The 25,212-nt window shown below is 37.7% G+C and overlaps 3 protein-coding genes across 5 annotated transcripts; 1 reads left to right on the forward strand and 2 right to left on the reverse strand.

Moving 5' to 3' along the window:
- Positions 1-3,265: 3,265 nt before the first annotated feature.
- On the reverse strand, positions 3,266-10,479 carry LOC116015427 (ABC transporter B family member 4-like). 3 transcript variants are annotated; one of them, XM_031255489.1, is made up of 13 exons: positions 10,161-10,479; positions 8,999-9,345; positions 8,836-8,890; positions 8,568-8,743; positions 8,246-8,467; positions 7,916-8,154; positions 7,017-7,545; positions 6,552-6,825; positions 5,514-6,373; positions 5,125-5,391; positions 4,740-5,003; positions 4,358-4,660; positions 3,266-3,802 (listed from the first exon to the last, which is right to left on the reverse strand). In XM_031255489.1, exons 2-13 carry the CDS (start codon positions 9,269-9,271, stop codon positions 3,437-3,439), a joined length of 3,828 nt encoding a protein of 1,275 aa, XP_031111349.1. In that variant the 5' UTR covers positions 9,272-9,345; positions 10,161-10,479; the 3' UTR covers positions 3,266-3,436. The 3 variants fall into 3 exon arrangements, with proteins under 3 accessions (XP_031111349.1, XP_031111350.1, XP_031111351.1); XM_031255490.1 differs by lacking the exon at positions 10,161-10,479 and adding an exon at positions 9,459-9,667; XM_031255491.1 differs by lacking the exon at positions 10,161-10,479 and having other exon boundaries at positions 8,999-9,427.
- Positions 10,480-18,408: 7,929 nt separating this feature from the next.
- Positions 18,409-21,086, forward strand: LOC116016360. The gene is made up of 3 exons (XM_031256596.1): positions 18,409-19,329; positions 20,180-20,695; positions 20,798-21,086. The coding sequence occupies exons 1-3, from the start codon at positions 18,511-18,513 to the stop codon at positions 20,936-20,938; spliced, it is 1,476 nt and encodes a 491-aa protein (XP_031112456.1). The 5' UTR covers positions 18,409-18,510; the 3' UTR covers positions 20,939-21,086.
- Positions 21,087-21,226: 140 nt separating this feature from the next.
- Positions 21,227-25,098, reverse strand: LOC116016361 (peptide chain release factor 1). Its single transcript, XM_031256597.1, has 11 exons — positions 24,639-25,098; positions 24,445-24,545; positions 24,221-24,319; positions 23,374-23,557; positions 23,147-23,195; positions 22,986-23,064; positions 22,715-22,789; positions 22,548-22,625; positions 22,000-22,158; positions 21,634-21,729; positions 21,227-21,542 (listed from the first exon to the last, which is right to left on the reverse strand). The coding sequence occupies exons 1-11, from the start codon at positions 24,835-24,837 to the stop codon at positions 21,336-21,338; spliced, it is 1,326 nt and encodes a 441-aa protein (XP_031112457.1). The 5' UTR covers positions 24,838-25,098; the 3' UTR covers positions 21,227-21,335.
- Between the last annotated feature and the right edge of the window lie 114 nt (positions 25,099-25,212).

A 25,212-nucleotide genomic window follows, 5' to 3' on the forward strand; every position in this document is an offset into this window, starting at 1 on the left:
TTGATCTAGTTGGGCAAGAAGTCGAGTGGCTAAGAAACCTACTGAAAAACGTGCCATTGTGGGGGTGTACCACACCATCAGTGCCCATACACTATGATTCATAAATTGTTATATGTGTGACAAAAAATAATGTCTATAATGGAAAGAAAAGACACATAAGAGTCAGACATGAATTTGTACGGCAGTTAATTCTGATTGGAGTACTCACATTAGAATATGTGAAGTCTGAGAGAAATATTGCAAATCATTTCACAAAAGGTTTAAATCGAAAGTCAATCATTGACACGTCAAGGGAGATGGGTTTAAAATATGTGAGATAAAAAATTCATGATGGATACCACAATCGTGGTTAAACACAGTCATGAAAAGATTTACATACCCATGAGAAACTGAACATGAGATGTTCACAAATAAGCGATTTACATAGAGATAGTAGATATCAAAAGTCAAAGAGTTTGACTTCCGAAGAACCTGCACATTAAGGGTTGATGTTTGCACCTGAGTTCAAAATTACACACTTCTCAATGAGTTCAAGAGATAGTTTACTCCTGAGAAGTAAGTTACTCAAGTCACTACGTGTCAGTTCAAGTTTAAACATTGGCATTAAGGTCAGCTCTTGCATTTCGCTCAGACATCATTCACTCCTACACCTGTTTGAATGTGTGGGGGATTGTTGAATATAGCACTCAAATAGGTGTAGTTACTCTTAGCCTATTGTCCCACATTGCTTTCAATAGAGAACTTTTCCCTCCTTTTAAATACCAACTCTTTTAGAGCCTTTGAAATATTATGGAAGGAAAGGAAAAAGGGTACCCCATGTGCGTTGCCGCCCGCCCGACTCGGTTGGCACGCGTGCGAGGTCTTCGTTCTATGCTTCGCAGCAGTTCTATGTTAGCCAGGACAGCACAGTCCTCGACAAATCACTTTTAGGTAGTGTCTTAAACACGTCACATATTTCTTTATCCTATTCAGTAAGAACACCCTCTCCAATCTACATTAACATAGTCTACGCTACGACATTTTCTATACCTTTGCCTAATAGATAAACTCTCTATAAATGCACCAGTACATGACCAGAATAAAGATAACTCTCTGTAAAGTCACTTTCGGCTTCTTCACTGCCACCGTCTCCTAAAGCACCCTGCATGCAGAACATTATATTATCTCTGACTCTCACATTGTTTTGATCTTCGTACGCAGAAGTAGTTTTGGTGGTAGCATAAGAGATTTAAGAAAGGAAAATGGCTTCAGTGTTGGGATACCATGTATCATCTCTACTAGTCTTTTCTATGCGCGTTGCGCAAAAACATATGCCCAATATTTATATTTTTTAAAAAATTAATAAATTCTTACTAATTAAAATCAAAATGAAAAAGATATTTATTATATTAATCCAATATATAATGTATACAAATATTATTATAATTAAAGAATATAAGAAAAGATATGGTGGATGCATGTGCATGGTAAAGATAATGGAAAAGTTAACTGAAGTTATAACGGTAAGGATATTTTTGTCCAAAAATTTATATAGTACAACTCTAAAAACACAATGTACAAAATGGTTAGCAATACAAACATGGACATAAATTAGGGATATAACTTTGATTGAGACTTATTATGTTTTTAGATAAAGCAACTGCCTTTAAAAAAAAAAACAAACAAACGCAAGTGAAACTTGTCTATGGCATATATATATAGGAGTCTCAAATGAATTTTCCTTTTCTTTTTTGTCAAGTTTTAAAAATTGTTTATTTTTGTCACTTGTTCATAAAAGATGGTCATTTCTGTCAAAAACTCCATAAAAGATATCTTATTAATAAAGATTTCTACAAATATAAATAAATATAATAAGATGAATTTGGAGTTTACTGAGATTCAATAATAATATAATTATAATATAATACTCTCGTGTCCTGCTCATGAAATTGAAATATAAGTGAGCATTTGAAGCATAATCTTCAAACTATATATAGTTTGCATTAGTAAAGTAAGAGTAATTCTACCTGTATTCCCAATTTTTACTCTCTATGATTTGTCATGTTTTGATTGCTCAATTTAATAGGAGGCAATGATGTCTATCCATTCATTCTTTTCTTCCTCCAATCAAATTTGAACACAAGTAAAAATAAAAATTTGGAGTATGTTTTTGGGATTACATTAATATTTTTTGTAAAGTAATTATAAACTTTGTTCTCCCAAAAAAAATTATAAACTTTGTATGAAGCCTAGCTACTCTACTGCCCTTAAATTATTGCAATGAATAATATCATCAGGCATCAGCCATGACGTGAACATAGATAGCAGCGGATCAACAGCCGTATCTTGAACAAGCCAGCACCACGATCCAGATCTAATAATTCCAAATCATCGAATAGCAAGCAGCCAAGCAGTATGCTACCTGGCAAATTATGCTACGGAAGTGTTCCACATTGTAGGATGATTCCGTTTAAAACGCACATTTGAAATAACGATATCTTTAGTGACACCGTTTTCTCAGTCAATTATATATATTTTTTTATGAATATATAGTTTAAAAATTGTAAATATAAATTTAAAAATTGTGTTATACTATTGAATATAGAGTTCCGTAATTGTGAATATGAAGTTAGGTTATAAAATTGTAAATATAGAATTATGTAATTGTGAATATTGAGTTCTGTAATTTTGTATGTTAAGATATAAAATTGTGAATATTCAGTTCTAAAATTGTGAATATAGAGTTAAAAAATTATGAATATAGAGGAACGAATTCGGAAGGCAAACAACAAGTTAACAACAAGCGGGTTCGATTCCCACAAGTGACGATTCCCCCTGGGCCAGCTCCTGTGCCTTTCGGAACGAATGTGGGTGAACCCCGGACCGTTACACGGACGGAGAGAAAGACCTTTGTAAATTTACCAAAAAAAACAAGTTAACAACAAGGAAAGAATTAAACTTTTTAAAAAAAATTCAGACGGCATCGTATTGGACCCGAGTCCACCTTGCATAGCATAACAACTATAAGCCTACCCCCAACCCAAGAGCAGGCCGGGCCGAAGTTTCAATTAAATGTTGTGTTTGTATGTGATTTGCAAATAGAAATAATGGAAGAAACTGATTTGTACTACTAGACAGTTATGCTATAGACTTGGGTCCATCTTACAAGATGGACGCGTGTTAAAATACACAATTTATATACTGAATGTTCACAATTTAAATTGTGAACATTCAGTATATAAAATTGTGAACATTTTTAATATATACAAATTATGAACATTCTGTATATAAATTGTGAATATTTAGTATATAAATTGTGTATTTTTAGATCCAGATCTACAAAAAATTTATCGTACTACTATAGAGTATAGAAAGCCAAAACGTAACGTACATTTTCAAACTATAATGGAATGATCAAAGTAAAATAAATCAGTTACGTTGTACATTCATGGACGGATTAGGAGGAAGAGGAAGAAGCAGCAGTGATGTGAAGGGCTACTAAAGAAGCATAAAAGCCATCTTTAATATTAATGAGAGTGTCATGATTCCCCTTCTCGACAATGACTCCATTTTTTACTACTGCAATTACATCTGCTCCTTTGATGGTTGATAATCTATGTGCTACCACTATAGTGGTCCGGCTCACCATCACTCGATCTAATGCGTCTTGCACTATTCTCTCAGACTCAGCATCTAATGCACTAGTCGCCTCATCTAGCAATAATATCTTTGGATTTTTGACCATAGCACGTGCAATAGCCACTCGTTGCTTTTGTCCACCTGACAATTGAACTCCTCGTTCTCCAACCATTGTATCGTATCCCTGCACATGCATTCATCATATGACAATGTTGCAAAAATCCCACCTAAGCGCCGATTAATTTCCGCCTAGGCGCTAGGAGTCAGTCAACCGCCTAGCGTATCACCTTAAATGGTGGTCTAGGCGGCTGACGGGCTAGGCAACCGCCTAAGCCTCCTAGGCGCCGGCCAGACCTCCTAGGCACCGACTAGGCCCGCCTAGTCGGCCAATTAACTATTGTTCTTTTTTTGTCCGTAAGGACAACCCAGGTGGTAAGAGTGCTCTACCCCTACAGCCGAGAGGTTGGAGGTTCGATCTTCAAACTCTTGGGTTTGAGCCGGTCAGTTATAACCTAGGCTGGTTTACCCCCTTGTGCTCCTTTGCCGGCTAGGGTCACAGGGCGAGGAGAAAACCTCGTTAAAAAATATTGTTCTTTTTATAATAGGTTATTTCACTCAAAACAACCCGATGAGCACCTAGCGATTTTTTCAACCATGTATATCATATATACGCGTGAGTGGTTAATTTGTTGGTGTCTTGTCTTGTGATACATAGGATGATGATGAGTAGTAGGTGTACCTGCTGCAAAGCACTAATGAAGTTGTGGGCATTGGCCAGCTCTGCTGCACTTGTGATCTCAGCTTCAGTTGCAGCATTGCCTTCTCCTCCCTTCCCATATGCAATGTTGGCCCGAATAGTGTTATTGAATAATGCTGGCTCTTGGCTCACCAGCCCCATCTGCTGCCTCAGCCATTTCACTTGCAGCTTCCGAATCTCTATTCCGTCCAATGTTATCTCTCCCGAATCCGGATCATAGAATCTTTGCAGCAATGATATCACAGTTGACTTCCCACTCCCACTTTCTCCCACTATGGCAACAGTCTATTCATCCATCCATCATTAATTAAGGGATATATATCAAATAAATATATATGAATTGAAGCTAATTAATTAAGCTAACCTTGCCACTGCGAATTGACAAGCACAGGTCTCTCAAGATCTGGACATCTGGCCTTGTTGGATAACTAAAGCTCACATGTCGGAACTCAATTTCTCCCTTCACACTTGCCGGTGTCATTCCCGACTCATCACTCGGATCTATTTTAGATTTCCTGTCTAAGATAGCAAATATGGAAGCAGCCGCACTCCTGGCTTTGCTTGAATCAGGGGCAAATGAGCTTGACTGGGAAATAGCCATAGCTGCCATTGTCAAGGCGAAGAATACCTGCATTCATGCATGCCCCCTCATTTCATTAGCATTACCATATATACCTGCAGGCCATAGCTACCTGATATAGCTTATAACTGATAGCAGATAGCATTTCTCTTTATATATATATACTTACACGAAAAACATCTGAGAACGTTATCTTTTTATCCTCAACAAGCTTTGCTCCAGCATAAAAGCTGGCTGCATAAGTTAAAAATAGCAATGTCATTGAAATTCCAAATCCTGTTCCGCTAATCAGCCCTTGCCTAACTCCTGCCTTCACTGGTCCTTCACACTTTTTTTTGTACATTTCCATCACCTTCTCTTCAGCACAGAATGAAGCAACTGTTCTTATACTCCCCACTGCATCATTCGCAACCTGACTTGCTTCTTCATACATAATCTGCATGCATATAATCTCTTAATATGCAATGCAAGCTTACATATACCTAGCTAGTCGTCTAGCTATCACCTACACGCTACACCTACATATATATATATAATTATTAAGCAATACATACATACCTTTGCATCAGCGCTGAATCCTTTCATGAACTTGACTTGAACATATCCATTCAATCCAATCATAGGTATCATAGCAAGTATTATAAGCGCCAACTGCCAACTTGCTTGAAATGCAATAGCTAAACCAGCAGCTGCTGATGCAGTATCTTGGACAATTTGTGCCAGTGCATCTCCTACCAAGCCACGTACAGTAGATGCATCAGTGGAAAGCCTGGCACCGATTATTCCACTTGAGTGCTCAGGCTCATCAAACCAACCCACCTCCATGTGAATTACCTTTTCAAAACACATAGCCCTAACCCTTTTAATTAACCTACAACCAGCCACACCAAAAAGGTATGTCCTTGCTGGAAATGCCAGCAAGGACACCGCTCCAAGCACCACAAAAATTAGTGACCAAAAATTTGAATCTTTCCTTATTTTATGTGGTGACTCATAAAATGCTTTGATCACATTAGAGATCAAGATGCCAAAAATTGGAAGGATTGCACCGTTAATTACAGCAGAAACGGTTCCTGCTAAGAGCACTGGAATCTCAGGCTTGTTGAGATAGGCAAGTCGACGAATTTGGACCTTCTGATGAGGATTTTCAGAATCTTTCTCTGAACCAACTACTCCAACATCTGTAATTGAGGTGGTTTCAGAAACACCAAGTCCAGTGGGCACACCAAATGAGACAGAGAATGAATGGCGGCTGCTATTTCCTATTCCAGATGAACCCCGGCTTATAGAGCGTAAAGAGGTTGATGCCTTTTGACTAGACTGCCTTCCAAGTTGTTCTGTATCTTTGTTTGTTTCTTGCAAATGTACAAGCTGAGAGTATGCTCCCTCAGGGTCTCTGAGTAGTTCAGAATGTGTGCCTGATCGAATTGAATATTCATTCCATCCAAAACCAAAAGGATTAGTATATAAATGGACAGATAGAGAAAGGGAGATCAAGTTGGAATGCAAACATGAGATGATGCTCACTCTAGAAATATGAGAATGGCAGAGTTAAGCTGTATGTATGCTTACTATTATATATACACATTTACCTACCTTTTTCAACCATTTTTCCACGATGAATGACAGCAATCATGTCAGCATTTCTTACTGTGCTCAAGCGATGCGCAACAATGATTGTTGTTCTGTTGACCATAATCCTGTCCAATGCCTCCTGTACAACTCTCTCAGATTCAGCATCTAATGCACTTGTTGCCTCATCTAGAAGTAAAATTCGAGGGTCTTTTAGAATTGCTCTTGCTATAGCAACTCTTTGCTTCTGACCACCAGAAAGTTGAGTCCCATGTTCACCAACCATGGTGTCTAGCCCCTGAAGTTTGGAGTACGCATGTAAAAACAATAATAGAGTTAATACATACATATAAAAAGCATCAATCTATCATATATATCCTTAGTTTTTGAAATGATGGGATTGAGTTGGAAGCTAGAATCACATAATGCTGAAATCGATGAGATAGATAAATAATGAGTAAATGGCCGGAAACTACTAATAAGTGTGACCTGTGGGAGCTTGTCAATGAATTTTGCAGCATTTGAGAGCTCAGTTGCTGCTTTGATCTCTTCAATACTTGCATCAGGCTTCCCGTATGCAATATTATCCTTTATGCTTGCTGTGAAAAGCACAGGTTCTTGGCTGACGAGACCAATCTTTTCCCTGATCCACCTAAGCTGGAATTCCTTGAGATTAATCCCATCAATCAGAACTTCACCAGCTTGGGGATCATAAAATCGCTCAATCAGACTGATCACTGTTGACTTCCCACTCCCACTCTGTCCAACTAATGCTGCAGTCGTCCCATTGTGTATGTATAAAGAGAAGCCACTAAATATTTGCTCATCTGGTCTTGCTGGATAACTAAAGTAGATGTCTCTCAGTTCAACATCTCCACGGATGTCGTCATCCAATATTTTACCATTGGTGTCATATGCATCTACACATGGTTTTCTGTTTATGGTCTCGAACATCTTGAAGGCTGCAGCTTGACCTGCTGCAAATGCACTCATGCAAGGAGATGCTTGACCTAAGGACCTGAATATATAGGCCGGAGAAGATCCAAGTGTTAGATTAGAATGCATACATATTGCAGAGTATCAGATCAGAGGTTGCAGCTAGCTAGCATGCATGGAATTGAATAAATTGCATTATATTATATTCTAGCACAGCTATATATGTCCCCGGCCTATATATATATCTGTTCATAGCTACTTTTTCAATCAGATGAAGTACAGAGAGCCAATATCGCCTCCACTGAGGCTCGAACCCACACCTCCCATTTTGGTGAGACTGAGTGCCACTAGACCACGAGGTCTTTGGCCGGCCTATATATTCTGATTGATCATTTAACATACAATAAACAAAATTCTCAGGATGGGATGGGATGGAATGGAGGAGTACTCACATGGAACCAGCTAATACGGCAATAATTACATTGAGCACTTCACCTCCTGTATAACCTTTTTGCGTAATCATCCGGGCCCCAAACCAAATAGCCAAGCCATAGCTGCAAAATAGAACAAACATAGCTGACCCAAGACCTAATCCAGCAGCCAACCCTTCCTGTACACCAGATTCATAAGCTTTCTCAAGGGACTTATTGTAAGTAGCCACAGCCTGCTTCTCCCCAGTGAATGATGCAACCTAAAGTAGTAGATTGCAGTTTAATTTAGGAACTGAAGGTAGGAAAAAAAAGGTTTATTGTATACTGAGTGGTAAAAAAAAAAAAAAGTACCGTTCTAATTGAGCCAATTGTCTGTTCAACCACAGCTGCGGCCTTTGAATACGCAGTTTGGCCACGGGATGCCATCTTGGCTATGACAATAGACATGACACCACCGGATATGACGAGTAGAGGTATAGAGGATAACATGACTAATGTGAGAAGCCACCCTTTGATAAATGCAATGACAAACCCTCCTAGGAATGTTGATACTAACTGAATGAATTTCCCGACCTACAATTATATAATTATTAAGAGATGGATGAAAGGTAAAATTAAGGTTCGTTATCAGAACAAGAACAAGAAATTAAAGAAAAGCTAAGCTACGACCTACCTTCTCTCCCATAGCATCTTGTATAAGAACGGTGTCACCAGACATTCTGCCCACAACTTCTCCCGTATTAGTCTCCATATCAAAGAAAGCAACATCTTGTCGCAGAATGGCCTGCAAATACAGACTCCGAATCCGTGCAGCCTGCCTCTCACCAGTCACCATCCAACAAACCATCTCTGTATTGAACAACAATATATATAATATAATTGAGATAAGAAAGCGCGCTAGGCAACATGGGAAATGGGATGATGATATGTATAGTACTTACGAAGAAATGAAGCTACGCCAGACCCCAAAGCCAAGTACACAAATTTCAGCGCCACCTACATATATATATATATATATATATAGAGGCCGGTCAGGTCATTATACCAGGGCGGGCTGAGAGAGGACTAATCAATCAGCGGGCGGGGCCGCTGCTAGGTACATACCTTGGAAACGGCGTGAACTACATCCTTGTCGCCTTGATTTTGTCCAAAGGCGTCAGTGACGTCTCCGAAGAGAACGGTCATCAATGGGAGGGAGAGGCCATTGCCAACCGCCGCAATTGTGCCGACAATCATTAACAGAATATCGGTTGAATCTGCAAAGGAGAAGAGCTTGTAGAAAGGCGCGGTTTTAAGAGGAGTATTAGTATCTTCTGCTGGCCCTGCTGCTTCTTCTTTGTCATCTTCTTGCTTGACCCTGTGGACCTCTGCCGCCATTTTATTGATAAATCTTGGATTCACACCACACCACCACCGGCGCCGTTCTCCTCTGCCTATACTAGCACGCTTACCTGCGCGCGGTCAGTGCAGCCAAAAAGGTTCACATATATGGTTAGTTTCAAATTCTTTATTTAGAGATGGAAAGGGAGAACGGAAAGAAATACTAGTAGATAGGCAGCATTACGTAGACATGGTTGAATGGAACGGAGACGCACGCCCGCACTAATTAAGATCAGAGCGAGGTGGTAATGTAATCAAGTAGTAGTGCCTAGCTAGGGTTGCACTGAGCTGAGTTGAGCGAGATATATATAGAAAAAAGTAGAATTTCTCAATGGGCTCAGATCCAGTGGGAAAGAACATAATGACTTGTTTGATTTCTTTTAGAGGAGGGAGGGAGAAGGAGAAAAGTAAAACGAAAGAGAAAATAAGAAGCTGGGAGTTTGTTTGTGCGTGCATAATTTAACAGACGATGGGCTCCACGTCTAGTGCGGTTGGTAGTGGTAATGCAATTATTATTATTATTATTATTAAAAAAAATTGATATAGATGGATTTGGCCGCATTTAAATTAAATTTCTTAATGAAAAATACTCCAGACTCAACTTTTTGGATTACTATTAACCCTGTTATAATGCCATATCTGTTTATTTAAAAAAAAATACTTTTTCACGCGCTATCAAAACACAAAGTGTCAATATCTCCTTCCCCTTGAACCCACCCAACTTTTACTCCCACTTATATTTAAATTTGATTGGAGTAAGAAAAAAAAATAAATAAACATCATTACTTCCTACTAAATTAAACAATCAAAGCATGCCAGACAACAAGGAATAAAAGATGATAGTATAATTGGAAAGTCTATATAGAATTACTCTTTGTTAATATACCTAGCGCCTGGCGGGCCTGCACTGCACTGGAGTTTGCAGCAGATCGAGATGTATGAAACGACGAGGCCAGGGAGTATCTAGCTTAGCTAGGCTATCGCTCTTTCAAACAAATGAATATATTCCAGCTGAGCCTGAGACAGAGACTCCGATCCCCCCACTTTCTGCAGCCCAGATTCAATCCTATATATCTGCGCTACAATATAATATTACTGTTTGTACTAATTACTTGCACCTCACACACACACACACACTCTCTCTCCCTCTCTCTCTTGCATTCTGATTCATGAACCAGCGCGCCTATTATATACTCCATCTTACATCATGCATATCGTCACCAACCTCGATCTGATCTGAAGTGAAGACTAACCGTTAATTTAATTTGCTTCCCACGCAAGTTACATAGCCCCTTAAGCTTTCCTATAATATAAATATAAAAACAATCCATATATTCAACGGGCCCTTCCCTTCCATTCAATAAATAAATGATGAGAGACAGGCACATCGAAACACTTTCCGAAAACTAATAACTAGCGTCATCTTTAGCTTACATATATAAAAATTAGATCATTTAAAAATAAAATTATATTGTAATTATCACTAATTTAATGACATTATTATAACTATAGTCAATATTATTGTGCAATTTTTAATATTATACAGTATACTTTTGAACTATAAATAGTATATTTCTAAATAACATTTAAAATTATTTATAAAAAAAAAACTAAATGTTAAACCTAAATCGTACATACTAACTCGGTAACTCCTAAACAGAAAACTAAACTCTTAAACCAAATGTAAAACTGAAACGTTAATTTATAAATCCAAAATTCAAATAATAAATGCACTGCACTTTCGTATTATGCGAAGTGTAAGTAAAATATATTAAAAATGCAAGTAAATGTAGAAGTGCAATAAATAATGTACACTAAACATCAATATGAAGTGCAACTAACGTTATCATTAGTTGCACTAAACGTTATCATTAAGTGCACCAACGTGAAAGACGTTATCATTAGGTGTACAAATGTTAAAAGATAAATTACTTACACTATTAAGTGAAAATGGTTGCACTTTTAAGTGATTTTACTTGCACATTTGACGAGTATAAATGGGAGTGTAAAAAGAGGGTGTGATATGTCGTTCCGCTGAGGATTGGGGCTATGACACGTATTTGTATGAATTAAGAGTACTAGGCACTAGAGTATGTGAATCAACTAGAATCCAAGCAACTAATAACTGAATGATGAAAATTACAGGAAATAAAATTGCTAATGAATTTACTGTATGATAAGGGAATGGGTCAGATTAGGGGAGTTGTAATCTTGATGTTCTAACAATCTCAGAATTAGGGAAAGAAAGATTAACCTAGGGATTTATGGGCAATGCACACAAGAATTCCATTCAGCTACTTTCGTAATCAATAAACAGAATTAGGCTACAATTGCCCCACTGTCGTGATGCATCAATCATAACCTTAAGCACCTAAGCATTGTAAGCCCCAAAAATTCCCCTATTCTCATAGTAGGAAAATTAGGTTGAAATTGGTAAGGCTCGAGGTCTCCATTCAACTTTCGTTGTAATGAATCCCTCTCCTAGATTAGCAATTAATTGTGGCCATCAATCAATAACAAGGAGAAAGCAAAACCCCAAATCAACATAAACCCTAGGTAAAAGATTCAATCCCTTTATGCAATAATCACAAATTGAACATCAAGATTAACAATGGACCCCTAATCCAAACCCATAAACGAATTACTCACGCATGATTGAAGTAAACACAACAAAGCAAGAATTAAAGATTGAAATCATAACTGCAAGATTAAAGAATAAAAAGGGAAAACTTTACTAACAATTCTTGAGAGTAATTCCAATCCAAACGATGATTCCAAGCTCGGAACTGAATTCAATGATGTAAATCTGTTGTATTCTATGTTATGGAAAACTCTAAAGAAGGGAAAAATTGCTCTAAACTAAACTAGGGCTCGGAATACCCAAAATACAGGAAAAACGCGAAATAAATACTCGACAGCAGCCGGGTCACGGCCACCCTCACGGTCGGGATCGGGGCCGTGATGTGGTGTGGCCAGTTGCTGTCCGCGGTGGGGATCACGGCCGACATCACGGCCGTGAGGCTGGCCGTGATGCGGCCCCTTGGTCCTCTTTTGACTCCTTTTGTGCTCCGTTGCTCCTTTCCGTCCCGGGGTAGATTTCTTATGCCTCGAAAACTAGTCCAAGATGACCGAAAACCCTTCCTTTGCTCCTCATTTGTGAATAACTAAGATTGATCAAATGTAACACACAAACGAGCCTTAAATNACGGCCGACATCACGGCCGTGAGGCTGGCCGTGATGCGGCCCCTTGGTCCTCTTTTGACTCCTTTTGTGCTCCGTTGCTCCTTTCCGTCCCGGGGTAGATTTCTTATGCCTCGAAAACTAGTCCAAGATGACCGAAAACCCTTCCTTTGCTCCTCATTTGTGAATAACTAAGATTGATCAAATGTAACACACAAACGAGCCTTAAATGTATCAAGGTAAAGGAAATAAGCAACAAAACTCCTGAATCGTGGGGCAAATAAAGGGATAAAATCATGTGTATCAACACTTGTACTAGTTACTTGCATTTTTAACACATGTTACTTACACCAAAGTTCAAGTTATTTACGAAAATGTCATTGCGTCTTTTTTTTTAATTACATATGATATGTTAAATTTGAACACATGTTACTCACCTGAGCGCACCCATATATATATATATATATATATATATATATATATATATATATATATATATATATATATATATATATATATATATATATATATGATGGTTCACATGCCAATAGTCTCTCAGGTGAAAGATGGGGTGCGATCTGAGTCATTGATCTAATCTAGATCAACTGCTCAAATCAAGAATTTTTTTTTAAATATGCGCTTCTCGAGAACTTGATGCATTCTCCTCTTACTATTGTTGAACTGATGCACCTTAAGGTTCAAAATTACGTACCTTAAGTCTCGTGGTGGTGGTGATGGGGTGATGGGTGGTGGGGGGTGGTGGTAGCCTGATGAGGGTGGTGGGGTGGTGGTGGTTGTGGCGGCGGGGAGTGATTGGTTGCTTCACTGTACTACTGCGAAGTCATTTTCCATAAAATCACCTCTATTTTTCATTTACCACACCCCTTATTTTCCATTGACTTTCATTTCCCCTCTTTAGTCAAACACTGAAAACCCGAAAAATGATTTGCAGAAATCATTTTTCAGGTTTTCAAGCACACCCTAAGTGTAGAACTTATGCTTCTTAGTGTAAAACTTATGGTTCTTAAGTGTATAAGTGACGTACCGTAAGTATCAAACGAGCGTACCTTAACTGTAGAATTTAAGGTTCAAACTGATACACCTTAAGATTTAAACATACGCACCTTAAGATATAAACTTATGCACCTTAAGCTATAAATTTACGCACCTTACGCTTTAAACTTACGCACATTACGCTTTAAACTTAAGCACCTTAAGATTTAAACTTAGGCACCTAGCGCTATAAACTCACACACATTAAGCTTTGAACTTACACACCTTAAGTTTTGAAAATATGCACCTTAAACTTTACAAGTACGCACCTTAATATTTCAACAATACACAAATTTATCATAATGTCACATTGTTTTTTGTTTTTGTTTTTTTTTTTTTAAATTTATCTTCATTTAGGACTGTTGATTTCGACAAAATCAATAGCTATGATTAATCCGCATATTTTACATGGGAGAAGTTTTGCTCATGATCTCTTGTCTATAAGGTGATATAGTAGAATTGATATTTTTGTTGAAAGATATGGTGAAATTAGTAACGCTAATTTAATTTAATTTAGTTTAGGTTTGTGTGGTGAGCAAGCTAAGGAGTCCAAGTTGGCATTGAGAGGGATCTGATGGAATATTAGGTAAAGCAGTTGAGAATACGATCGAGTACGGTGCGTGTATAATTTTCAATTCCCAACGTAACTTTTGACTTGTCCTCATTTTTATTCCGAGTCCAACATTAATTAGCAAAATCAAACTTTTATTATATCTTTTCTTGGCACCGACGTGTATAATTTTCAATTCCCCACATAACTTTTGAATTGTCCTCATTTTTAATCCGTGACCAACATTAATTAGCAAAATCAATCTTTTATATCTTTTCTTGGCACCTACGAAATGAATATGCAATACCGTCTTCTGTTGGACCCATCATACCAAAACACTATTACTCCGAATAACATAACATTGAATATATTATTAATTAACTCTAAAATAAAACGGAGTTTTGTGTACTTGTGCACACAGTCCCAGATAAATCAAAGTTATTAGGCCCTAGCTGATAATGGATGAACTGTTTAGTTCTGGGTTGGGCCTATACTCCTTTCTACACAAATGCTAAAATGCTTGAAAACGTTATATCGTGGAGAGTTAATACCCATTTTGGTCCCTTGACTATAGCGTAATACTTGATTTTGTCTTATAGAATTAAAAGTACCCAATTTAGTCCTCTAACTTGTGAAATATACTTAATTTGGTCCTCCGTTACAATTTCCTTCCATCAGCCGTTAAAAATGGGGGCAAAATCGTCATTTTCAATAGTTGAGGGACCAAAATGGGTACTTAATAGTTGAGGGACCAAAATGGGTATTTATTATTATTATTATTATTGTTATTATTGGGACAATGTCTTTTAGTTTAGTTTTATATATCAACACTAGGGGTGTGTAATCTATTAACCGAACCGTTTTAACCAAATTAAAGTTTTTAAAACTTTAACCGTTAACCGAACAAAATTAAAATTTTTTTGGATTAATTGGTCTATTAACGGAACTTTTTAAAGCTAAATTTCTAAATCCTAAAAATAATACCTATAATAATAAATTCAATTAAAATAATACATATAGTAATAAATCCATAAGAAAATATACAAAAATAATATCATAAATACATTACAAATTTATAGAGATTTTACATATTAGATTATATATTTATTTATTTAGTTATATATATGTTTAAAATTTCGGTTAATCGTTCGGTTGATCGACAATTTTGAACGCAATTAACCGTTAATCGAAATTTTAAAAAACCTTTAACGATTAACCGAACTGAAAAAGTTCTGTTAAAAACGGTTAACCGACACTTTCAAACCCAATTAATCATTAATTGAATTTTTAGAAAATCTTGAACCATTAACCGAACCCAAATTCAAACCCAATTAACCGTTAACCGAAATTTAAACAAAAAACATTTATCCATTAACCCAACCGAAAAAGTTCAGTTAAACAATGGTTAACCGTTCGGTTCGGTTAATGGTTAAAGGTTTTTTAAAATTTTAACTAAACTTTTTAAAATTTTTATTCAATGGTTTGGTTAATGGTTAAAGGTTTTTTAAAATTTCAATTAACGGTTAATTGGGTTCGAAATTGTTGATTAACTATTTTTAACTAAACTTTTTCGGTTCGGTTAATGGTTAAAGATTTTTTAAAATTTCGATTAACGGTTAATTGGGTTCGAATTTGTCGGTTAACTATTTTTAAATGAACTTTTATGATATTGTTTTTTTATATTTTGTTATAGATTTATTATAATAGGTATTATTTTTAGGATTTAGAATTGTTGCTTTAAAAAATTCGGTTAATCTGTTAACCAACCGATTAATCGAAAACAATTTCAAGTCGGCTCGATTAACGGTTATAGTTTTAAAAACTTCGGTTATAATGGTTTGATTAATATATTACACACCCCTAATGTTGATATACAAAACTAAACTAAGAGATATTGTCCCAATAATAATAATAATAATAATAATAATAAGTACCCATTTTGGTCCCTTGACTATTAAGTACCCATTTTGGTCCCTCGACTATTAAAATGACGATTTTGCCCCTCTATATAACGGCTGGTGGATGGAAATTGTAATGGAGGACCAAATTGAGCATAATTTTACAAGTTAGAGGAATAAATTGGGTACTTTTAATTGTATGGGACAAAATCAAGTATTACGATATAGTCGAGGGACCAAAATGGGTATTAACTCTATCGTGGACCAGGGTCCACAGTCCGAAACGACGTTATTTCGATGTTAGTGAATGCAGGCACGAATGACTCTAGAGAATTCATTATCTATAATACACATAATCATTATCAATGTTTGTCCAGAATACACAGAATATTGACACAAAATACACATAACTTATCCTCCCAACATTTGAATGCACAAACATATTACAACCTGTGTTAATAACATGAATACACAGAATATTGACACAAAATACACAAAACTCACCCTCCTAAACATTCGAATGCACAAACACATCACAACATGTGTTACTAATATGAATACACATAATGGTTGCCTAGAATACACAGAATAGTTACCTGGAATACACAGAACGATTACCTAGAATACACAGAACTCATCTCCTAACATTTTGGTACGGGTTGCACAATGCATTGTGCACCGTGGTCCACGATATAAATTGCCTGAAAACTGCAATCCTAGATCATGCGTTTTGCCATTGGGATTTGGGGGTAAATTATTCTGTGGACTTGGGTCCAAAATACGTGTACATACTAAATGTTTACAATTTAGATATTGAATGTTTATAATTGTGAATTGTGAATATAAATTGTGCCTTACAAGGTAGACCCAAATCTATGGTATAACTATTGAGATTTGGGATGTTAATGTATTCGCTTCACATCATCTATCATCCACCATAAACTACATATTACTAGCTACATTACAATAACGTTTTGTTTTAAATCAATAAATAAATTTACAGCACCCCACCATGCATAAAATGTATATAAACACAAACCTGCCTTCTTTTAATTTTTTTTAAAAGATGCTTTTGTTTGCAATAGTTTTTTTTTTTTTGGAAGGTAGACGTAGCTATTTCATTAATTCATAACATAAAACGTTTACATCAACGATCAATGAAATGGTAAACCATTCCTTACAGTTAGACATAGAAACAACTTTTCTAACTATTCTAACTATGCTATAGAAAACTTGAATCGCAGACTGTTTCATAACTAGGAAGCTATGTTCCTTCAAGGAGCTTAAAGCTTCATCAAAGATCTGGGTCTTCGTCATCATTCTTTTTTGCTCGCCCAGGATAAGATCAACACTTGCCGAAACCAAACTAAACGATTTATGCTAATGATAATGAAAAGCTCGTGAAAGTAACGAGAGGAAAAATGCCCGTGAAAGTAACGAGATGAAACACAATAATAGAGAAAATAAAAAGTGGTAAAGTCAAAGTAGGGTTGAGAGTTCAAGACTACCAACACAAACTCCAATACCTACCTACTATTATTTTATTCAAAGGGAAAGAAAACGGAAGAAGAAGATCTGTGGCGGTGGTCGGAGGCGGACGGAGCTGCGACGGTGGTCGAGGCGGAAGAAGAGCGAGAGCAAACGTAAAAGGTGACCAAAACCGCCGGCTCAAAGCTCCATTAGAGCTCCGGCCGGAGGCCGGCGGTGGAAGCCGAAGTTGAACAGCAGAGAAAGGCGTTTGGTTTTAGAGAGAAAAGGGAGGCAACATTAAATTGTTTGCAATAGTTATACCATGAAAAAGTGAACCCATCATAATTTACCTACTAAATGCTTACAATTTACAATTTAAATTATGAATATTCAGTTTTTAAATTGTGAACATTTAGTATAAGTTGTATATTTTGGACATGGGAGTCCACAGAATAATTTGCCCTTTGTTTGTATAGGAAACTAGCTGAAGTGTGGGCTATTAGATTTTTGTTGAAATGCATAGAATAGGAGAGTGATTGGTTGGGCCTGGACCTGGGCCTGGCAGTAAGTAGGTAGGTAAGTAATAAAGTATAAGTAAGCAAAGTGGGTGATCATTCTTTTTTGGGATTCTTGAATATTTTAATTTTAGGCCTGGATTTAAGAAATGAGAGAAATCCGCTTCGTGTCACGGAGTTATTCTCCTCCCTCAGTCGGCATTGGCAAAAGCGATAATAATCTTGAAATATATACTCCGTAGTAGTTATAGTATATATATAACATTAACATCGAATCTGCGTACACGTAAGAATCGGTGAGAAGGAGGGAGGATTATTTGTCCTGACCGCGACAGGAATCATGGTGGGGCAGCCTCACAATGCGCAAACACGCTTTCGCCTCGCGCTCACTCACTTTCCCTTCTCTCTAAATTCTAAATTCTTCTGACGCACACATTTATATATATACATACTACTAGCTTACTTGTTGCAGACGCGGGGTGGCTACGGGAATGTTACGAGGTTGCACATTAATTAAAAAAATTACATTCGTCTATATTCCTTAAGCTCAGCTGAGCGACCGAGCTGCCATGGAATGGTCTACTTATTCCTCCTCCATATTATTGTTGCTTCAAGTAATTATTGTGTTTTCCAAAGCTTCAGATGATTCCAGTAGGTCTGCAGTGGGAGACCCGGGAATGAGAAGAGACGGGCTGAGAGTGGGGTTGGAATCTTGGAACTTCTGCAATGAAGTTGGGGTGCAAGAAGCTCCCCCCGGCTCCCAAATGGGGAGCCCCAGAGCTGCAGATTGCTTTGACCTCTCCTCACACAATACTACAAAAATAAATCACCTGGTCTCGGAGGCCGACAACCGGCTTGGAGTTGGGAAGCCATTTCCCGGGCTGAGTCCCGGGTCCTTGAATAATCCGGACCTTTATGCCGCTGAGAAGGAGCTTTATCTGGGTTCATTATGCCAAGTCCCGGATTCACCAAGGCCGTGGCAGTTTTGGATGATTATGCTCAAGAATGGAAACTACGACACAAGATCCGGTTTTTGCCCTCAGAACGGGAAAAAAGTGGCGCCTTTTGCCCCGGGCAGGTTTCCTTGTTTTGGCAAGGGGTGTATGAACCACCCCCTATTGTATCACACGCCTACTAGCTTAAGCGGCGACGGCGAAACCATGAGAGGAGGCTTCAATGGCACCTATGATTTGAGCGGAGGAGAAGGAGACAGCCTTTCCTACTTTGAGGTGGTGTGGGAGAAAAAAGTAGGAGAGGGAAGCTGGGTTTTCACCCACAAACTCAAGACCTCAAAATTGTACCCTTGGCTAATGCTCTACTTGAGAGCAGATGCAACCAAAGGCTTCTCCGGAGGCTACCACTATGACACTAGAGGAATGCTCAAGACCGTAAGTACCTCTCTCAAGTCTCATCAACGAAATTAATTAAATCTAATCTTTCATAATTCCCATTACTATATTAATCTCTCTCTCTCTCACGAGTTACCTAACACTCATTCCTGCATCTGCATCTTTATCGATTTCCCAATGCATACACACACAGTCTGTGCGTATTCATGCACTTGTTAAGGTTTGGCCTTTTCTGCTTATTAATTTTCACGGGTTTGATTGACCTTGACTGCACAACCGCACAGCACAGCAGGAATGACCTTTTCCTTTTTTGATAGCAAAACCCCAAGGCACATCACATGGTTTAGTTCAGTGCCACAGCCACGTGATTGTTTTCCTTTTGCCTTTTCAAGTGCACATAACCATCACCCCAGAACGGACGGTTGTTGGGTTGGTACCACCAACATTATTGCTGTTGTTGTTATTTTTATTTGAAGCAAGGAAATTTTACAAGTCCCTGTAGATGGATGATATCATTGAAAAACAAGAGAACAAACAAGCAAAAATCGGCAGCGTTACTGTTACGTATCCACTTGCAAACTGCTTAGTTATGCAAAACAAATAAATCACATCATCAAACCTATTTTATATTTATTTGTGCACAAATCAGTCATTACTGAATGAATAGTTTCTAATCATGTGAGCCTTTGGTGCAAAAAGTCTTGCCGGCAGGCAGCAGGCATGACCCGACCTGACCAATTCACAACTTAATTTGTTGTTATTCTTTTTGAGTACTATTGACTCTGTTATAATGTAATATCTGTTGATTTTCTTTTTAGAACCAAAATTTGAGCCCACTAGGGAGTCTTTAATTAAAATTAGTAATTATTTATTTATTATATGAGTGCAGCTTCCCGAGTCTCCCAACTTCAAGGTGAGACTGAGTTTGGATGTAAAGAAGGGGGGAGGAGCTAAGAGCCAGTTTTACTTGATTGATATTGGTAGCTGTTGGAAGAACAATGGTGATCCCTGTGATGGAGATGTGCTTACGGATATCACCAGATACAGTGAGATGATTATCAATCCAGCAACTCCTGCTTGGTGTACCCCAAATCATGTTGAAAATTGCCCACCCTACCACATCACCCCCAATGATACCAAAATCTACAGAAATGATACAGCTCACTTTCCTTACTCCGCTTATCACTATTATTGTGCCCCGGGGAACGCCCAACACCTCGAAAAACCATACAGCATCTGCGATCCTTACAGCAATCCTCAGGCACAGGAACTGGTTCAGCTGTTGCCTCACCCTATATGGGAAGAATATGGCTACCCGACCAAACAAGGACATGGGTGGGTTGGGGATGGAAGAACTTGGGAGCTTGATGTCGGTGGGCTTTCAAGCAGGCTTTACTTCTATCAGGTACTTGAGTGAGTGTATCTAGTAGTTTGATGATTGCAAAATGCAAACTAAGAGAAACTTCAAAACACAACTAGTGGAGTAATTTTAGGCTGTGATATGCAGGATCCAGGTACCCCTCCTGCAAGAAGAATATGGACATCGCTTGATGTCGGAACTGAAATTTTTGTTAGTGACAAAGATGAAGTGGCAGAATGGACTCTGAGCGACTTTGATGTTATACTTACATCTACTCAAAATCCATAATGTGTTTTTCTTGTCTTGTCAATTTCCCCTACCCCCTAAAACCTTAAAACCACCCCAAAGGGGTGGTGGTGGTTACTGATACTGAGCAAGCAGCAAATGATTTGATTTTTACTGATCTATTACACTACTTTTTTATTACTTTGAATCATATCCAAGTTTCTCTTGCTCAAATAGCCAGGAGTATGAAAATGTGGCTACCTCCACACTCACATGCATGTATGTATGTATGTGTGTGTGTGTGTGTGTAATTTCAGGGTGGGGGAAGGATAGAGAATCTGATTGACCAAATAAAGAACTTGGAAGGTAGTTTCAAATATAACATTTGGGGTAGCCAACTAGCCATGCATGATCTCAACAAATGTAAGAGATAAAAAAGGATATATGTTTTGTGAGGTACTTAGCTACAAGTATTATGCGAGGAGCTGAAAGATGCTATGGCGTCCATTTCCTGCTGCAAAAGAAGAGCATCAATAAAACAGTCCAAACTCTCTCCCTGCATCATATCATCTATACAATGACTAGTAATGCCAACTCGGTGATCAGTAACCCGTCCTTGAGGAAAGTTATAAGTTCGAATACGCTCTGATCTGTCCCCACTGCCAATCTGCTCAAGGTTTTGGGAAAACCATTTTATGATGGGTGAAATAGAGTAAAAGTAATCCTACACACACCAAGCAATCAAAGACTGCTCTTACCTGTTCTGAACGGAGTTTTGATCTACTAGTTTGAATTCTACATCTTTCCATTTCAAAGAGCTTTGCGCATAATACTTTAAGAGCTTTGGTCTTATTCTGGGAAAGACAGACACAACAAATGGGGAAACACGAGCATTTGAGAATCAAAAGTTGTGCAAGAATGTTCCAGAAATAAGAAAGGAGAATATGTGATAACAAAAATGTAGGCAATCTACAGTGAGCTGCATATATGTCAGTCATGACATACAAATAAGATCTGGTTGTTTAAATGCTTCTAACCATATGCCAAAATGTTAATCAAACGTATATAGTAAATACTACATCATACCAAGAATGCTCAAATCATCAATCATTCAGTTCCCTTACCATATGTTGGGATCGCTCATCCTGTATGGCAACAGTCAACCCTGAAGGAATGTGAGTGATCCTAACAGCACTGTTAGTGGTGTTTACATGCTGACCTCCAGCACCACCAGCTCTATACGTGTCAATCTTTAGATCTTCATTTCTCAACTGAACATCTACCTGCAGAAGCATTAATATGGTTACTTAAAAAGTTGAAGCCCGACCTCAGAAAATCCAATCAAGTAGGGAGCACAATTTTAATTACCATATACGCAAGTTCAGTATTTGAAACAAGTAAATCCTAATTGTAAGATGCGTGACTCTTGATTTTGTATATATTATGATTTTTTTCAGAGCTATGTTTTCACATTCATTATGCTCCATGAATGGCTATATCCACCCCAGTTTAAATTGTTCAACCACCCATAAAGAACTAGACCTGTTTCCACCAATACCTCTCTATTTGACACATACACACTGGCTTGTGAAAGTCACTAACCATGCTTGCCATACAAAAGAATCTTCAACGCCATCAACTTAAAAGAAAATAAAATAAAATAAATCCACACCTGATCTGCCTGAGGGAGTATTGCAACAGACACAGCACTTGTGTGGACACGTCCAGATTTCTCTGTAGCAGGAACTCTCTGAAAAAGAAGCAACATGGATGCAAATAGTAGATTTAGATCTCTACAAGTATATTTCAGTACAACACCAAATTTCAAGACAAAAGTACCTGAACTCTGTGAATACCACTTTCAAATTTTAATTTTCCATACACACCAGTTCCAGACACAGCTGCACTAGCTTCCTGGCAATAACTTTTGAATATTAGGTTTTTTAAAAAAAAATAATCATGCAAGTGGTAACATAACCCAATTATAGCATTCCATCATCTGCGATAGGGGTAGCCCTTGTCATTAATCATTAGAAACTGAACAATTTTTCTTGGTCCCAAATGGCCAAATATATAACTAGACTTTGTCAAAAAGGTATGGCTGACCGACCTTGTATCCTTTGAGATCAGATTCAGCTACATCTAGAATCTCGAACTTCCAACCTTTCTTCATTGAGTACTTTTCATACCTGATGCATTTTGTGCAGGGATGGAATCATAAACGACAACAAAAAAGGACCCTTAAAAACCAAAAGCAGTGCAGTAACCCACATTTTAAATATGTCCATAGCAAACAAAGAAGCCTCTTCACCTCCAGTTCCTGACACAAATTTCTTCAGTCACTAAACTGAAATTAAAGCCAGAGAGCAACAAGATGTGGAGAAAGAGAACCAGTGTAGAGTACCCCCAACTAGATGGGTTTAAAGCTTAATTCCATTGAGTTTAGTGATACTCCCATGAAAGTATACTTCAAATAATTTTGGATGAAGATTGTTTACCTGCTCTCACTTCCAGAATGCAGTTTCTCTCATCAGCATCATCTTTTGGTAATAGTGATTTCAGAAGAAGATACTGCAGCCTCTTCTCTCCTTCTATGGCCTGGCTCAATTCTTCGGAAGCCATTTTCTGCATCTCTTTATCATCTTGGCATTCAGAAATTACTAGTTCTAGTTCCCCAATTTCCTACAATTAAAAAAAAAAAAAAAAGTATCACAAAACAGATGGAGGGAAAATATAACAGATGGTAAGATCAATTGAAAGGAAACACAAACTTAAAATAAATAAATAAATCACAAGAACAATCATTGTCATTTAGTTGAGACCCTCATACGAGGAGGGAAATATTGAAATATACCATTTTTTGGGTGAAGAGAACACATAGGGGTGAGTAACAACTTTATATAAGCCTCTGCCTTTTCAGTTGACATCAGGAAAATGAGAAGAAGAAGAGTGGTCATTGAGCCATCTCGAAGGGCAAAAAATCCATTATATTTAAAACACATAGAAAGGAAGGACATAAATTATGTCAATGTTAATGATTTAACCATCATAAACAAAAAGGCCTTACAAAATACTATGCAAGCAAAAATAGTGCCCAGAAGTGAGAAAACACAAGAATACATGTTTTTGCCACCATTTAACCATGACCAGACATATAGAGTGATCCAGAGTACACTAACCCAGAACCAAACTCAAACAGAACAATCTTTTTTCCTACTAGCAAAAAGATTTTTAATTTTTGCAGAGCCAAGAAACATAAACTCATAGGCTTTAATTTGCAAATAATCTTACTCAGATAGAAATATGAATGCACCAGGAAAAAAAGGCCAGGGAAGATAATGGTACCTTCTGTTTAGCCCTGAGTTCAGTTATGAGTTGCATTACATCTCTGAGTTTCCTAAGCTCCTTGTTGGTTACTGAATATTCAGGAGGAGACAATTCTGGCTGTCTTTAATCAACCCACATATTGAAGTGTTCCGCGCAGAAGAAAAAGAGTTGTATTTCAAAGAGCTCGATTAATACTAGGACTAATCGCAAAGAAATGAAGTAGGCTTGTGATTACAGATTACCTGATCTAGAACACTCTGAAGATAGGAAGTCCTGCTCTCAATAGAAGACAACCGCTGATCCATTATCTTGACAAGGTCAAGTGATAGATGTGGTCGCAACTCTGTCATTTTGGCCAAAAGGGGATAGTGAGCGGTGTAAATAGGAAGACTATATATAACAAGGAAAGACGATGGTGGAACAGATCAGAGCTGACCAGTAGAGCAGAAGCGAACGAGATTGAATACGGAAGGGATAGATGTTACAGATGCAGAGCCGAGTGGATTAACAACAGCAGGCGTAAAGGTTTTATCTTTAAAACCCTTGTGTGGTTTGAACCACTCCCGAAGAAGCGATATATGATTTCTCCGCCAAAACCCTTGACGCTGAACCTGAGTCCTCATCATCTTTATCATCTTCCACAGTCGGACAAAAGACAGGAGCCTCCTCCTTCAGTCCTTCTGAATGGAGCGAGTGGATTCAACCTTTTGGGGGGAAGGGGAAGGGGAAGGAGCGAGTGGGAGTGAGCAAAGCCACAAAGGTGCAATCAAAACTCAATTAACGCTTCAATGCTCTCAACATTCACAAATCGGTGTATTCTTCTCCAGCAATCCAGCATAGCACATTTCAATACTAACTTTACCAATCCTAATGCGAATCGGGTTGTACACTAGCTAAGAACCCAAACTACCTAAGCCCTGGGTTGATGGTTGTGACTAAAATATATATATATATATATATATATATATATATATATATATATATATATATATATATATATATATATATAT

The sequence above is a fragment of the Ipomoea triloba genome, chromosome 4 (genome assembly GCF_003576645.1).
Source record: "Ipomoea triloba cultivar NCNSP0323 chromosome 4, ASM357664v1".
NCBI lineage: Eukaryota > Viridiplantae > Streptophyta > Magnoliopsida > Solanales > Convolvulaceae > Ipomoea > Ipomoea triloba.